The 15,801-nt window shown below is 42.4% G+C and overlaps 1 protein-coding gene across 1 annotated transcript in view; it reads left to right on the plus strand.

Annotated features, from left to right (window-relative positions):
• The window catches only part of LOC117458935 (peripheral-type benzodiazepine receptor-associated protein 1), a 72,807-nt gene that overhangs the window by 36,990 nt on the left and 20,016 nt on the right, over nt 1-15,801 (plus strand). Inside the window, exons 7-10 of the mRNA XM_034099685.2 lie at nt 8,700-8,867; nt 14,613-14,696; nt 15,331-15,420; nt 15,618-15,740. Coding sequence (XP_033955576.1) covers nt 8,700-8,867; nt 14,613-14,696; nt 15,331-15,420; nt 15,618-15,740 — 465 coding nt within the window. The remainder of the gene's footprint in view (nt 1-8,699; nt 8,868-14,612; nt 14,697-15,330; nt 15,421-15,617; nt 15,741-15,801) is intronic.

The following is a 15,801-nucleotide window of genomic DNA, read 5'->3' on the forward strand; positions in this document are numbered from 1 at the left end:
TAGATGCAAAGGAATATACTAAGCTGTAGTTGGGATATAGACATTTGTGCAGAGTTCTATATATGCATTTGGGATGTTACGTAACTTTTTTTTTTAAACGGCCACAATGATGCTGTTCGTTTTACTTGCAGTTAAGTGTGTGATGAAAAGCAGCACACACCAGATAATGTTTTACACCTAGGGTTGTTAACGGTATTTGCACTGCAGTATGGTTTGAATTATTTGCCCCTTGGTCATGCACACTGAGTTTTTCCCAAGTCCAGTGTACATTTACGTTGGCATGCATGCTGGTTCGCAGTGTTACATAATGGCTTGTCGTTGGACTCGATACTAATCTGCCGCGAGCCATAATGAGATGATTCCCTGCCTTGAACTTGGGCCTGATCAAAGATACAGAAGTCACACACTCCCATCCCCTCTGCATTTAATACTCATCTCCTCGCTTCTCACTTCTTAGAAACATTAATGTACTTGGGAAGTGATGTGCCGATCCGTCTCAGGGCAAAACATCTAAAATGCACATACTTTATGCCTTAAATATTTAAATATGTAATGTATTGCAGGAATTACATTACAATCATTGAAACATTTAGTTTGTCACGCCACTGAACATCTGACATCTAACAGTGACATATCATTCAAATAGTGACATTCTTAAAGGCATCATTTATGTGCGTTAGAATCAGTCTTGATCACCTTAAAGGCATACATCTCTTTTATGGAGATAAAAACATGTCTTCACTGTGGAGTAGAGTACATTTTCTGCCTGTGAAGCTCAAATGAGAATGCCGATTGTGGTAATCTCCTCCGTTTGTGGGACGCGCACACTCAGAAAGGGGCCATGTTGTGTGAACTCTAATCCCCTCTAACAACAGAATGGTACAGTCCAGTAATCCGCTCTCTGTTGCTGTGGCAGCGGTGAGAGGGTTTTGCATGGTAGGTAAGACTCCAGTCGCACTAAAGACTTTGCTATCTCGCCCTGCTCTGGATAACTAGCAGGCCAAGGGACGCCTTGACGTTGGCACAGATCACGCCAAAGGGGTAGGTCATCTTCTGAGTTTTGTCATCTCCATGTGTCGGTCTCCGTTCCCGCTGTACTTCTCGTTTACTAACCTCGTATGTGCCTGCTTGGACGTGAGCCTGCATCCCTGCAGAACTCAAAGTTCAGACTTAACCCTGAAAAGTAATCAGTCACAGGACAAATCGGGAGCGATCATTTGTGTTAGATATTTAAAACAGCATCTTATTCTGCAAGATTATAACTGTTACATGTAAGTTTAACAAAAACAACTTGCAGCTATTTGCAGGATTTTTCTTCTAGGTCTCATAGCTGCTGTTTTTCTATGTTAATTTCAGTAAATCCTCTGCTAAATTGCAGCCATGTCTGTAATGGCATGCTACTTCCTTACAAATGAGAGAGAAGCGACATGCATTAGGCCTATTGAAGGGCAGCCAGTCAGAAACGCGGTTTTATAACCGTCATATTTTGGAGCTTCCAGATGCAGAATTTAGATGGGGGGACTTAGTGACAGGGTGGTAGAGTGTTTGATTGGTGGACATCGATATGCTACGTATTAAAAAGAAAATCAACGGCCAGGCCAATCCATTAAGGTGCTTTTAAAAGAAGTGATCCAGTTACCCGTTGCAGTAGTCTGCAGGGATTACACCAATGTGCTTATGGCATTCAGGGCCTGCCGAATGGGATCTGACCCTGCGTTAGTACGCATGGGCCCAAGGTGTACTTGATCCTCTAGTATACATGGACCACATCAGTGTGAGGTGTACACAATGGCACCTCGCTGTGTGACGCAAAGTGCACGTAGAGGCGAGCCTCAAGTACAGGAGGATTTGATCTAGGATCTAAGCTACCGTAACATTCAAACTGCCTGTGAGGATATATGTTAGACACGGCTGCATCCTTCATCTGGCCATTCATTGATAATTTTTCATATAACTTCGCACATTCTTTAAAATGTCAGTATTGACTTCATGTATTTTATAATTTGAATGTTTTTCTGAATGCACAATCTTTAGACTAGTTTTGTCATACCCTCTACGTCCAATTTACTTTTGGAGTGACATGTGAAGTTCTTGTTCTACTGTGACTGAAAAGCCAGCACCAACGTTTCAAAATATTTCAATTTTAAAAGGAGTATAGTTCATCATGTCATATTAAACATGTCTGTTTGCAAAGTGCATGGAAGTACGGAAACAGGAGAAGACGTTTCTGATTTCTATATTTTCGAAGTATATAGAAGTACTCATGTTCTCCGTTGATATATTTTGATATATTTTCCTTTATGCCATGACCCAGTATATCCATAATACCGACCAAATCAATATCAGCCATCAGGTGATGGGATGTGAGCAGAACATGACATCAAGCGAGAACTGTTCTTCAAGTTTCATTCATTCAAATGACCTCTTAATGAGCTCAGAAGTATATTGAGGAAAATACCTTATTGTCAATATAGCATAGAAAAAGAAATCAGGAAAATACATACTATAATAAAAAGCTGAAAAATAAAACATTAAGAGAAAATGTAGGATTTTAAAATTCCCCAGAGAAAACAATCAATGACATAATAATATTGACATCCTTTCAAGAAGCCATCAAAAGCCATGACTTCAAACTGTTTCCTGTTGAACTCCCTCCCCCTGCATCCTTACTCCGCCAGTTCCTAATGCATTCTGTTCTATAGTTTCTTTGTGTCTTATCTTATTTACTTCATTGCATATTTGTTTATTGTGTAGAATGTAGCTCAGGTGAAACAACCGCACCGGCAACAGAAACTAATAATTCAAGTTTTTTCGATAAGGAACATGATTGAAAGTTAGCAATGAATGTAAAGGGTAACATAAACAACCATTAAGGGTCTATAAATAAATAAATAAATAAATAGTATCATCAATAGTTAACATAACTGCAGTGTAAAGTCTGCAAATGTCTGCCATTCACATTTATACTGTGTATAAGCCTGACTTACTCAATGCTTGAATGCATAGCAATCAGGTACAGGCTTGTTAGATTTTAAAGATCACATGCACTTCTTTTAATGTCATACATGTTATAAAAGAAAATGAAATGTATAAGTTATATTTGCTGTTAAATTGGAGCCAATTCAGGTTAAAAACAAATAATAATCACATCTGTATTTATGTGCAAGTTTGCCTGCCAGGAAACATAATATTGAAGTTAAGGATAGCTAACAATGTACTTAATTGCATTGTCAAATACTATATGAACATTTTCACATGCAAGCAGCTTTTGTCCTACCAGATTATATTTCATTTGACTCCAGTGGCTTCAGCAACATTACGAAGCGTATCTGCACAGCATGTTTAAATGCCCCATGCTGTAGAAATTGTCATTATTTATATTTGTGTGTAAAGCAAGTAAAAAGAATCTGGTCAGATATTGTCACAAAATCTCTCAGTATGTGGTAATCATCACATTTTAAAATTGGTGAAATGTCATAATTATCTTTTGAAAGCGGGAACTGATATTTAGATTGATATACTGTATGTATTTGAAGCTGTTAATCGTAGCATATTTTTGATTCGACCACACATGACATTGACTAGTTGATAATTCATACTTATTGTAAGACCAACATGGACACCATTAATACATTCACATAGTATATAACTATTACATAATATGTTAGTATGGCTTGATGTGTTAGTTTGAGATGAGACCAGGAACCAGCTGTACACTTATTTTATTACTACTCTGCTGAATATATACAAATATTAAAACATGTTCAATTAAACAATGGTATATTTTATTATAACTGTTCGGGTATTATGGATCTTTATATTAATGCTTCTAGTTTTTGTATGTATTATAGCTGGTTATAAATGTAGTGTTTAGAACTGTTTAAGGACAACGCATGCACAAACTCTTCGCATATATACTGGTCAGCGTCCATTCAACATATATTCTATAGTTGTCCCGTGGGTACTGATTCTAATCTGACAGGATTTACTCTTTCACCCACATTTTAATATATATATATATATATATAATATTCTTGAATTGATGAAAGTAGTGAAGCTAATAGGCTTTGTCCCTGTTTAGTGGTAGGATTGACTCAGCTATTGATTCCTTTCTTTGCTGTTTCTAGTGATTGAAAAAGATAATTTGGTATTTTTTTTGCTGAATATGTTTAAATAGATTATCTTCTTGCACGCGAATTGTGAAAAGAAATGAAGTGAATACTAATTGAGAACTCATTGTAAAAACCATCAGAACACCTGAATATGTGATTCTCAGATTCTTCCCAGAAAAGGAACTATACAATTGCAATCTCCTACTCCTTTAACACCTGGTCTGTTAGCTTTTGTATTTCAGATTATGCTCAATTTGACTCAATTGATCTTTTTATCATTAGTGTCCTAATGAAGAAAGAGAATTAAACACAGCACTAAGTAATTTTCTAAAACATGAAGTTTCTTTTGGCCACACTAACTTTTGTTTGGTTAAAGTGTTGCCACATAAACCTTTTTTCATAAAAGCTCTGGCCTAAAGCTCTATGACAGTTCCTGTTATTCCTCCTAATATTTTATAAATGAGGGATTATGTCATATTCGCCCTGTGTTCATCCGTTACAACCTTGATATCACCCGTCACCTAAATCCTGATTAGATTTGCTTTGTGAACCAACGTTTCTTTTTCAAAAAGGATTGCTCCTCTTTAAAGGTTTGTAAACCAATAGGAATACAAATCATACTTAATAATATGTTGTCACTGAGTGTAAAAATACATCTCATAACTCTGTAGCGGTATGGAAAGGACACAAGTAACGACATAAAGAAGAGCTGCAAAAAGTAGAACAATAATAATTCAAAAGGATGAGGTGTGTTCAAATTGACGTAGGGTTTCAGCTTTGCCACCACTTTTGTGTCACTACATTGTCAAAAGCCTGCCAGATTATTGCAGTTTACTCCACACACTTAAGCCAACCCACTCAATAGGTGTGACATGCTACAAGCTAATTAAGAATCCCAAGAAGACTGCTGCCGAAATACAAACGTGGGCATATAGCCAGGATTGCCGGGCACGTATGATTGATGTGACGGGATCTTAATGACCACCAAAAGGAATTAGCAACAGAAAAGTCAGCAGTGTTTTTTTTTAAAGCCCTCATGGCTGTGCACTGTTTTTTGTACAGGGGCCAATGGTATTAGTGCCTCCTGCTGGCCTTTCGTCACCACTACTAACACCATCTGGTCACCTAGCCAAAAGATAAACTGGGGACAGACTCGCTTAACGCCACAGACATGACACTCATTTGGGGCTCAACAGTCACTGTGGGTCATAAGGAGCGCTTGTTGGGATCTTCTGTATCTGTACAAATATTTATCCTGTGGAGACAGGAAAACTTTCCCCTGATTCTCATGCTGCCAGAAGTAGAACTATTGTGATAATAAGGAAGAATGATAGGATGCTGGGAACTTTATCTTGGTATATATAGTATTATATCACACCAATCAGGCCTAAATACTAACTTTTAAAGTCATTGCCGTGTGGCAGAGAAATTGTAAATCAGTTATACATCATCTTAATAATTCAAATGTTATATAAAGTTCTTGGTAGTTCGAAAATTCAAGGGTCAACGTGTCCAGGCTGATTCTTGGTATACAAAATAGCATTAGTGCAGCTGTTGTCATGCTCTTCACAGACCCCAACAAATATATTTAGCTTCAGAATACTTTATTGTTCAATACATGTACATAAAATGGAAATGTGTCCTTGGCACTGGAAAATACTTGCCATACACATTACAACATACAATTTGTGTGTGTGTGTGTGTGTGTGTGTGTGTGTGTGTGTGTGTGTGTGTGTGTGTGTGTGTGTGTGTGTGTGTGTGTGTGTGTGTGTGTGTGTGTGTGTGTGTGTGTGTGTGTGTGTGTGTGTGTGTGTGTGTGTGTGTGTGTGTGTGTGTGTGTGTGTGTGTGTGTGTGTGTGTGTGTGTGTGTGTGTGTGTGTTTTCAGTGGTTGCTTCCGTTCTCTCCCTTTCAAATTGTGGTAGCGCAGTTCCAGTTTTGAATGTAAGAGGAATCTTTTCTCAAAATCTCTAGTGCAACATATATTTAACATTTATTGATACGGGCTGCTATTTGCTGTCCCTATTTTAATTGGTTAGAAAGTTGATGGCAACCTCAGGAACCACACTCCAACACTTGGTTTTCTCTTTGCTCAAATGAGTTTATATTCTTTCTCTCAATGGTATTATCATCATATTAAAGTTGGTAAATGGAATTACTTTCAAAATAAGTATTTTTTTCAAAATTATTAATGATACATTGCAGCTAATTGCTACCATATCAAAGAAATACAATACTGTTGTTACATTTGCTAAATGTTTTGCTTCTTTTTATTGTGTATTATATTTTTAAAACGGTAGGATTCACCATCCACTGGAAACATCGATAAGCTCCTGTAGCACTTAACCTCACTCAGTTATTCCGTTAATATTTGCCTTCTTTACTCTCCGTTGTATTACATTACATGTTATTGATCTCGTGCTTTCATCCAATGTGACTCACCTACACTTCAAAAGCTTAGACATGCCTCTGGGAGGAATGTTGAATGCAGTGGGGGATGGCGAACGAACTTCTGACCCTCATTGACATCATGGATTAGAAAAAACTAATGACATATAAGTGATACACATACAATTAAATGATCCATATGAGTATCTCCATGAAAATGCTGTAGTCTGGACTGAGGGGTCTTTGAGTGACTAACAATGTGAAAGTAAGCAGGGTGTAAAGGAGAGATCCCCTCCCCAGCTCGTGGCACCGCGCCTTTGATCCTGTTATTGGGTCATGGCTTTGGCTGCACTAGCACACTTCTACTTTGAGCATAAGTAGGTTTGCTCTAAATTTAGATACTGATTCCCGACTCTTAACCCTTAACCAATGTCAGCCAATGTCCACCACCTGGATCCAAGTAAGACAAATCATACAACTTTTTCAAATGAACAGCAAAGAAAACAGCCACTGTGAAACATTCAGGTCACTGCACTGCTGCCTAATTAGAAAGAACAGGCTTCCCTGCTAATGTGTGTGAGTCCTGTCGCAGGCTGCAGGGATTCCCCCCGGATTATTCTTTGATTGTAGTTGGACAACTAGGAAGGAGGCTTGCTGCTAATCCCTCACTGTGTGGGGGGTTTAATGTTGAGTGTTACTGTACAATATAACAACCCAGGTTGCTCTTGTACAGTGTTCGTAGTTATACCTACGAAGAGTCATACTATATTATTTGAAAGTAACCCACATTTATTTGTATTTAAATAACCCACATAATTCATCTGTTCGTAAATAACCCACGTAATTAATTTGTATGTAAGTAACCCATGTAATGTATTCATACTGAATATTACCAACATAATTAATGCGTATATAAGTTAGCCGCGGAATGTACTCGAATGAAAATGACCCACATTTTTTTTGGACTGTATGTAACATTGGAATTATTTTGAACTGTATGTATTCCACGTAATACATTTATGTCTAACCCACGTTTTCATAAAAACCAGAACAGGCAACATACTGTAGTAGTAAAGCCCATGTAGTAAGACCAGGAGACCACGGTTCGTGTCCCAAAAGAAAGCAGAAGTTAACGTTTACATTGTGAGGTGACTTACATTACGCCATTTCCGCAGTTATTTTAACTCAATCTACAATATTTTTGTGAACTTTGAGGTTTTCTTGCCTAAAGCAAGTAGTTCAAACATACTTATTTGAATCCAAAACACAATCTTTGAGTAAACAAATCCAAGTAGTTGTATTTCCTTTACAAGCAAGTAGTTTGAACATTGTCATTTTTAATCCAAACCAGAAGTTCATGTTTAATTTCTCACATAATTTCCCAGAACATCTGAGAATGGCTAGCCCTTTAGAATCATTTAAATCAGGTCTAAAAACATTTCTTTTTAACATGGCTTTTAAAATGTAAATGTTCTAATTTTCGAACTGTTAAACATGGTTTTCTTTCTTTTAATTATTTTGTGTGTTTTTGTATTTCTTCTCAATGTATTGTGTTTTCTCTGTTTGATCCTGGAAAGCACTTTGAATTGCATCACTGTATGAATTGTGCTATACAAATAAATTGCCTTGCCTTGCCTAATGCCATTTTTGTAGTTATATTAACCCAAAGTAGTTTGAGGTTAAAATAAAGTAGTTTTATTGCTTAAACTTCAGCAATTACATAGATATACCTATTTATTTATTTATTTGTAAGGATTTTTTGTGCCAGATTAGCCTTTATTGGAGATGACAGTGTTGCAAGGGGGAGACAGAGTGGATGACATGCGTACATGGTTCCTAGCTTGATTCAAACCTGGGGCCTCCGCATGGGCCGCCAGCTCTACCAGGTGAACTATATTGCTGCCCATATATGCCCATTTTAATCAAAAACTTATTTTCGTAAACCGAGCCAAGTAATTGGGTTATCTGAACAGGTTCAGGTTCAGCCCTGCAGGGGGTTGTGTAGGTATACTAATCGCTAAGTTGATGGACAATCGTAGAAACGCGCACAGGAATTACATTCATATGAGCCCTTGAATGAGAATGCGTTAAACATCATTACAATTACAATTTTTCCTTTTTTTTTTTAATATCTTGGTTCTCGCCTTTACAGATGATGGCTGTACATTTGACTTACTGGATGTTGTTTGTGTCCCCTCCAGGTTGTAGGAGAGACCCCATGTGTGGTGTTAGATGAAGCTCCATCCAGGTGTGAGAAGACTCCCGGAGAGGAGGAGGAGTCGGGGCTGCGAGTAACGCCCCAAACGGGCCTTAGCCCGACCCCCTCCCATCAGGAGGAGCACACAGAGGAGCAGCACCTACAGTTTCTGGTGAGCGCATTTAGCACCAAACTCGGATGATATTGTAACAGAATGCATAAATTCTGGTTATTGCTTGTTGGCTTTTAAAATTGACACTAAGTCATTTCTAAGTCCTACACTCCTCTTAGCAGAAATAACTGCACATTGTGCCTTAATGCATGTTTCTAGCTAAAACTAAGGCTTGAATTCAGTGCTGCGGCTGAGCTGACTGCCACTGAAGGAAACTACAGTCCGATCTGTTATGCAACGCTGGGATTATTTTGATCTTGTCCCCTGGAAACAGAAGAGTAGCACATTGCCCTTGCTGATTCCAAGTGGGCCTCGTGGCTTAAATGGAACATATTCCCTCTCAGCTTTGTGTTGACAGTCTTTGTCAGGATGAGTACTGAGTAGAGCACATGCAATATAACTGCAATTTGTATCTGCACTACCCTCAGCGCTTATACTGATGTGTCAGTAGCCTTTAAAAAGCTGTAAGCGAAGTGTTCTGATTGTAAGATGTCCTAATTATTCTGCAGATGCACTCCTGTCAACCAAATTATTTCTGTCACACAGCTGTCTCATTTTACTGAACTCGTAATTAAAATGTGCATAATTATGAAGGGAGTGAGCATGTACATAATATAAGTTAGTTTAATACTGTGCATCAATACATTTGAGACTAAAGGGCACAGATTCTAGCTGAACGAGGAGTAATGTGAATTATTTTCACTTGGAACATATTTTTAGCTTTGCGGTTTTGTTTTACATTTTGGATTATTACTTAAATAAAAACATTTATAAATAAAACTTGAAAAAGAGTTATATCCACATTCGTTCTGCATTATTCGTTCAAGCCTATTAGGTTTGTTTGATTGAACATTTGAAAGAACAATATATAATGCAGACGGATAATTGTATTTAACCTTCAGAAACTATAGGTTACTTACATAACCCCATTACTCAAAGTAACATGAAGTGAGATGTCTCACTATGGGATGCGCCTCATCGCGGAGCAAACAGAAGCATCAATCTCATTACGCCAATCCTGATTGGCTGGTGATCTTGACGTCAACGTCAGGGAATCACCCCCTATAAGTAGGTTGCGCCACGACGCATGCGTCATTCAAAATAAGCACCTCTTCTCGCTTCACCATAGCAAGGAGGGCCGTCTGGTGAGACATCTCACTTCATGTTACTCTGAGAACTGGGGTTACGTAAGTAACCTATAGTTCTCATTCATAACACTCCGTTCGATGTCTCACTATGGGAGATTGTAGCTCCCGTATTGCCAGACGAGCTTATCTCGAAGATCACCAACCAACCAGAATTTAACAGGTGGAGTCCCGACTCAACAAGGGGCCCAGCACTGCTCGGGCCACGCTTGGAGCGGAGACGTCTAGCCTGTAAAAGCGGACAAAAGTGAGCGGCAAGGACCAGCTCGCCGCTGCACAGATGTCTTGGATGGAAACACCCTTGAACAAAGCCCAGGATGTAGCCAGGCCCCGAGTCGAGTGAGCCCGCAGACCCGAAGGTGCTTGCAAACTCTGACTCGTATAGGCCAAAGCAATTGCAATTGCCTCCACCTCTGAGAGAAGGCAGAAAGCGTTTTAGGGTGGGGAACACCGCTAAAAGCTCCGGGTGATTTACGTGCGCCCGCTGGAGGTCTCTGCTCGAGAGACCTCCAGTGGGCGACCCTCGTAAATACCCTATCAGCCTGTCAGACATGCGTCCGTGGTGACCACCTTCCGTGAAAGGACAGCACCCGTAGGCGCGCCCCGTACTAGAAAAGTCGGGTGCGGCCAGTGGCATAGTGCCACTACGCATTTCATAATAACCAATACTCTCCGCGCGCTTAGTTTATTATGAGACCCATGTTGAGCAGGTGCTTTACGAGGACATTTGTCTGCGTAATCTGACTCTGCTCGGCGGGCATTATAGATAAAACCCTCCTTTCTAGGAGAGAGAGAATCTCTCTCTCCAGAATATGGGTTGACTCTCTCCGGGCTTGTGAATACAGATAGCCCAAGAAGTGAGGGGGGGGTGACGGTGACTTGGAGTCTGGAGCTCCGTGTAACTGTCTTGAGAAACCCAAGCAGATGTCGTGAGCACCTCCCGCTGTATGCGCCTTAGAGCCAGCTGAGATGTCATGTCTCTTCCCCTCTGAGTCTCTATTTGTTGTGTTATGGGGCCCTCCAGTGTCTGAGCACTGTGGTGCCCCATTTCGACAATCCCCACCGACACAGCGCATGCGTGTGGCGGTGGTGCCTTCACAACCCCAGCCGGCACTGCGCGTGACGGTGGTGCCTTTACAACCCCAGCCGGCACTGCGCATGCACGTGACGGTGGTGCCTTTACAGCCCCAGCCGGCACTGCGCATGCACGTGACGGTGGTGCCTTCACAGACCCGTCAATTGTCCGCCCTTTGAGAGAGGCCGTAGCTGCTCTCAGAAGGGGAACAGTTGACGGACTGTTTATTGTTTTTCTTTTCATTTTTCCGAGCTGCGCCCTTGGCTCGAAGCCTGGATGCGTCAACGGAAAATGTTTTATCACAGAAAAATCAATAAGTGTGTGACATGTGTTTATGCGGACTTGAGGATGGTGTTGGGGCATCTCTCGAGGTGGCGGGAACACATTTAGAGCTGGGGAACCGTAGACTTCCAGCTCTGTCACAGAGGGGAGAAGGAGGGGCTGTCACGCCGCTCGCTTCTTCTTCCTCGACTGCTGGCCGAAATTCTGGGTTGGCTGCGCCTGGGCTGCGGAACCAGAGATTTTCTAGGCCAGCTCACCCTCGTCCCCTGCCTGGGCTGGGGACTCGGGGCGGACTGCGTTTTCGGTATTTTGAACCGAGCTGGGCCCTTCGAGGGAGGCAGAGGTGGAGGGCCTCGTCCTCCTTCTTTTTCGACTCGCATCTCCTCTGCATGGAGGCAAGAGCGGAGCCGAAAATCCCCTCGGGAACGATGGGCATGTCAAGCACATCCTCTTTTTCCCGGTCTGGGAGGTTGGTGAGGTTGAGCCATCTAGCTCCCATTGTTTTGCCCGTGGCCTGGACGGTGCAGCGTTGGACACAGAGACAAATGTCTGTGACCGCGGCCAACTCGTCCAGAACGGCTGGTCCAGGATTACTCGACATATCCTCGCAGAGCTCTGCTTGGTATGCGGTTAGCAGTGAGGAAATGTTCGGAGCCCTGGCGGACAACGCTGCGGCTCTGTAGGACCGTTCAGTCATCGTCGACTGGAAACGGTCCACCTTCGCTGGCAGCGTTGGGTTCCTGCTTGGTGACGGGCCCATCCTCGGTAGGAGATGGGCTGCCACCAGCAGTTCCATCGGCGGTATGCGGAGCAGGCCGAGCCTCTCCATACCGTCGCAGTCTAGGGAGGAGGCACCCTGGATTGGGGCCTTGTTGCTAAAGGGTCGGTCCCTCCACGAGACCGACACCTCATCCAACATCTCCGGGAGGACCGGGAGGAATTGCCTCCTTGTCCTCATTGCTTGGGGAGAATGTTTCCCCTCGTAACGGGATCTGGCGGTCTCCTTGGCCATTTCGGGCCACGGGATGTCTAGCCTGGACGCAGTGCGCTGACACGCGGCCTGCAGGTCCATGCTCAGACAGGGCGAAGCTGGTGTGCTATCGCCCGGGAGAGCAGCCATCGCTCCCGGCTTTGCCGTTTGAGCCGATGCCATGAAGATATCTTCTTCTTGCTCATCCGACAGGAGGGACTCAGAGGTGTCCTCTTCGTCCCCCATGTAGTCAAATTCCAGGACATCCTCCGCGGGCGAGACCATGGTGAGGTCTCGCCGGGAGCTCCCGCTGGGTGAGGCGTGGGGCTCCGTTCCCGCGTCTCTTGCCGCCACCGGGTCCCGGCCTGACACGTCGCGTGGGATCCCGGTTCCGCAGCTGCCGCTGTTAGTGAGCCCCAGACCGACACAGTGAGGGGCTCAGTCTCTGCGGTGGATGCCCCCGTGTCTTGATTGCCAAACGGCGAATCAGTGGACATGAGGGAGTCCTGTTCCAACAAGCTAGCTTGGTGTGCTAGCCGTCGGTGGAGGCTCTTTCGGGTGAAACGGGCACAATGCCCGCACGAGCCGGGGTTGTCGATAGCCTCCCGGGCGTGTTCCAGCCCGAGGCAGGACGAGCAGACCTGTTGTGAGTCTGTGCCTGCTATCTTCAACCCGCAGCCGCATGACCGAGCCTCCGAGTCCCTGACTCCTCTGGTGTGAGGGGGAGAGGTGTCCATCTTGTTCGCCTCGTGGCGTGGAGAGGACCCGCTCGTAACAGGTAGGTCGTTGAGAGAAAAGTGTTACCAACCCGTCCTTAATCCGGAGAAAAAGGGACGGTGTGGGTCCTTTGTTCTCAAAGAATATTGACTGGTGTGTCAATATACTTCTAATCCTTTTCTCCTCCGTGAGAGAGAAAAAGAAAAGCGTCCTCGCTACCGTGGTGACGGTAGTAAGGGGAAGCTAGCTAGCAACAGGTGTGTTGCTAGCTTGAAAAAATCAGACCTACCTTACTTTCCGGGGAAGAGAAGGGCGAGGTCGATGTCAATACTAACTGGCGTTAGTATTACCGTCTTCCTGCAAAGCAGAAGGAGTAGCCGGCGAGCGCCCGTCGACCGAAATGGTTATATTTGGGTTCAGTCTGTGGACCGTTAAGCTTGTCCGGCTACTATAGATATGTGCTCTGAAGCGAGAAGAGATGTTTGAATGACGCATGCATCGTGGCGCAAGCTACTTATATGGGGTGATTCCCTGACGTTGACGTCAAGATCACCAGCCAATCAGGATTGGCGTAATGAGATTGATGCTTCTGTTTGCTCCGCGATGAGGTGCATCCCATAGTGAGACATCGAACGGAGTGTTGTGAATGAGAACTGTAAAAGTTATATCAAATGCAAAATTCTATCTACTCAAAAACGATTTAAATGGATTGTTTTACACACGCTTCCTGCAGTCCTTGTTGCGTTTACTAGTTGGGTTTAGTGTACAGGTTATCAGTTGTTTTGCTCTGTTATTGTTATGCATTAAATATAACAGTCAGTTGACTCAATAATAAAAAAAGCACTGGACCAGTGCCTCAAGGCAGCTTTATTTATTTGATCCCATCCTCTGCCCAACAACAGAATGTAGTTCTGAGCAGCCGAAGAACCTGAAAACCAAAGTTAAGTTAAACAGTTGTGATTGTGAAACAGCTGGCAGAACATTAAAGTTCCAATCAGTGCCGCCATCCTGGTCCATTTACTTCACAGCCCTGATTTGACTGAACAACACTATGATATACCATATTCAGGCTTTTTTATTGCACAATCAAGCAAATCAGATCATAGATTCCAGTGTAATTATCATTAGAGTCCTCCCGTGCCATCACTGGGACATTATCTCTGGTGGTGGCCTATAATTAGCCTGTAGTCTCCTCTATAGCCCCCCCCCCCACTCCCCCCACACACAGTCACAGCTGTAATAATGGTTGGAGGTTTGGTGGCTGTCTGAAATAAGCTGATTTCTTCTTTGCTGGTCCTGGCATGTAAGCTGCATTTAGAATAATTAAAGCATGCTAAGCTTTGTAATGCCTCATTGCCATCAAGCCTGAGGTCAATATGGAAGCTAAAGCCAATGTAAACAGCATTGAAAAGCGTAAATAGAAATCATTTAATATTCTACATGTTGTTGTTCACGGTTTGACTCTGCTCTTTGTTCCGCAGTCTGTGCAGTTTAAAACCTTGTAGAGATTAGGATTCTGAGTAACTCTCCTTGCTTTGTTGTTTTTGTCGATGCAGGAAAGTGAGCTGAGCAATAAGAGAAAAGAATGTGAAAACTTTGAGCATGAAGTAAAGAAGCGACAGAAGAGATGTCTGGATTTGGTAAGAGAACTTTTTGCTCCAATATTTGCGTTTCCTTTCCCACTGAACATCACCTAGGTGTGGCGCTGCAATTATTTTTCAATTAAAAGCTTTTATTTAGAAGATTGCAATGTCTTTCATCATACTTTAAGATGTTATCACCTTAAAAGAAATGGGGGGAAAATATTTTTGGGGAAATTGCTGCCCTGACATGTTGGAGAGCAATGAAAATGGTTTTTTAAATGATTCACCGCCAACAAATATAGATTGAAGTAGGTTATTTAGTTACGTAAAAATACATATTTTTTTCGAAAATTATTATATCTATCCTTTTTCAATACATTTGAACTTTTGGAGAACACTCTAGAGTTAGTATTTTAAATGTTTCGGAAGTCGCAAACAATCCTTCGCCACCACCACTGAAATCATTTTGTAGAGTGTATCATTCTGAAAATATAAGTGTGGTCTAATCTTTATGTGTAAATGTGCAGCAATAATGGGCTTAAACCGAATGAAAAAAAATTCTGTAAGAGGTCAATTTATAATTTGATGTTATAAATGAGGTTTGGAACTGTTCGCCACAGTCCTATCATAGTGGACATAAGGATGAGTTTAAAGACATGGCTTCGTTTTATCTGAACTGTTTTTGTAACAGGAGAGCCAGCTTGAGGATGAGCGAGGCAAAAATGAGCGACTAAAGGAAGAGGCAGATCTCCTCAGGAGGAAGGCACTGCTGCTCGACCAGGTAAGGGTCTACCTGCTCAGACAAGCTCTTAAAAGGAAATGAGAAGATCTGCGCATGCATTGACATTATGAGAAAGCATCCACCTAGGTAGGACAAGTGTTCTGACTTTTCAGTCCATACTAGTGTGGTAGTCAAATGTAAAATAATATTGTCAATAATATCATTCTGACATCATTCTCCTTTCTCCTGTTTGTCAGACTCGGGCTGAGAATGAGGAGCTGAGGGAAGATCTCTCTGAAGTGACCGCTCAACACAATTCAGTTCTCGAGGAGAACCAGAGACTCCGTGCCAAACTGGAGAACCTAGAGCAGGTCCTAAAGGTACTGCTGGGCTCAGATACAGCTTTATCCCCCGCTGAAATTATGCCTTCTGATATTTGTT

This window comes from Pseudochaenichthys georgianus, chromosome 14, assembly GCF_902827115.2.
Source record: "Pseudochaenichthys georgianus chromosome 14, fPseGeo1.2, whole genome shotgun sequence".
In the NCBI taxonomy this organism is placed as follows: domain Eukaryota; kingdom Metazoa; phylum Chordata; class Actinopteri; order Perciformes; family Channichthyidae; genus Pseudochaenichthys; species Pseudochaenichthys georgianus.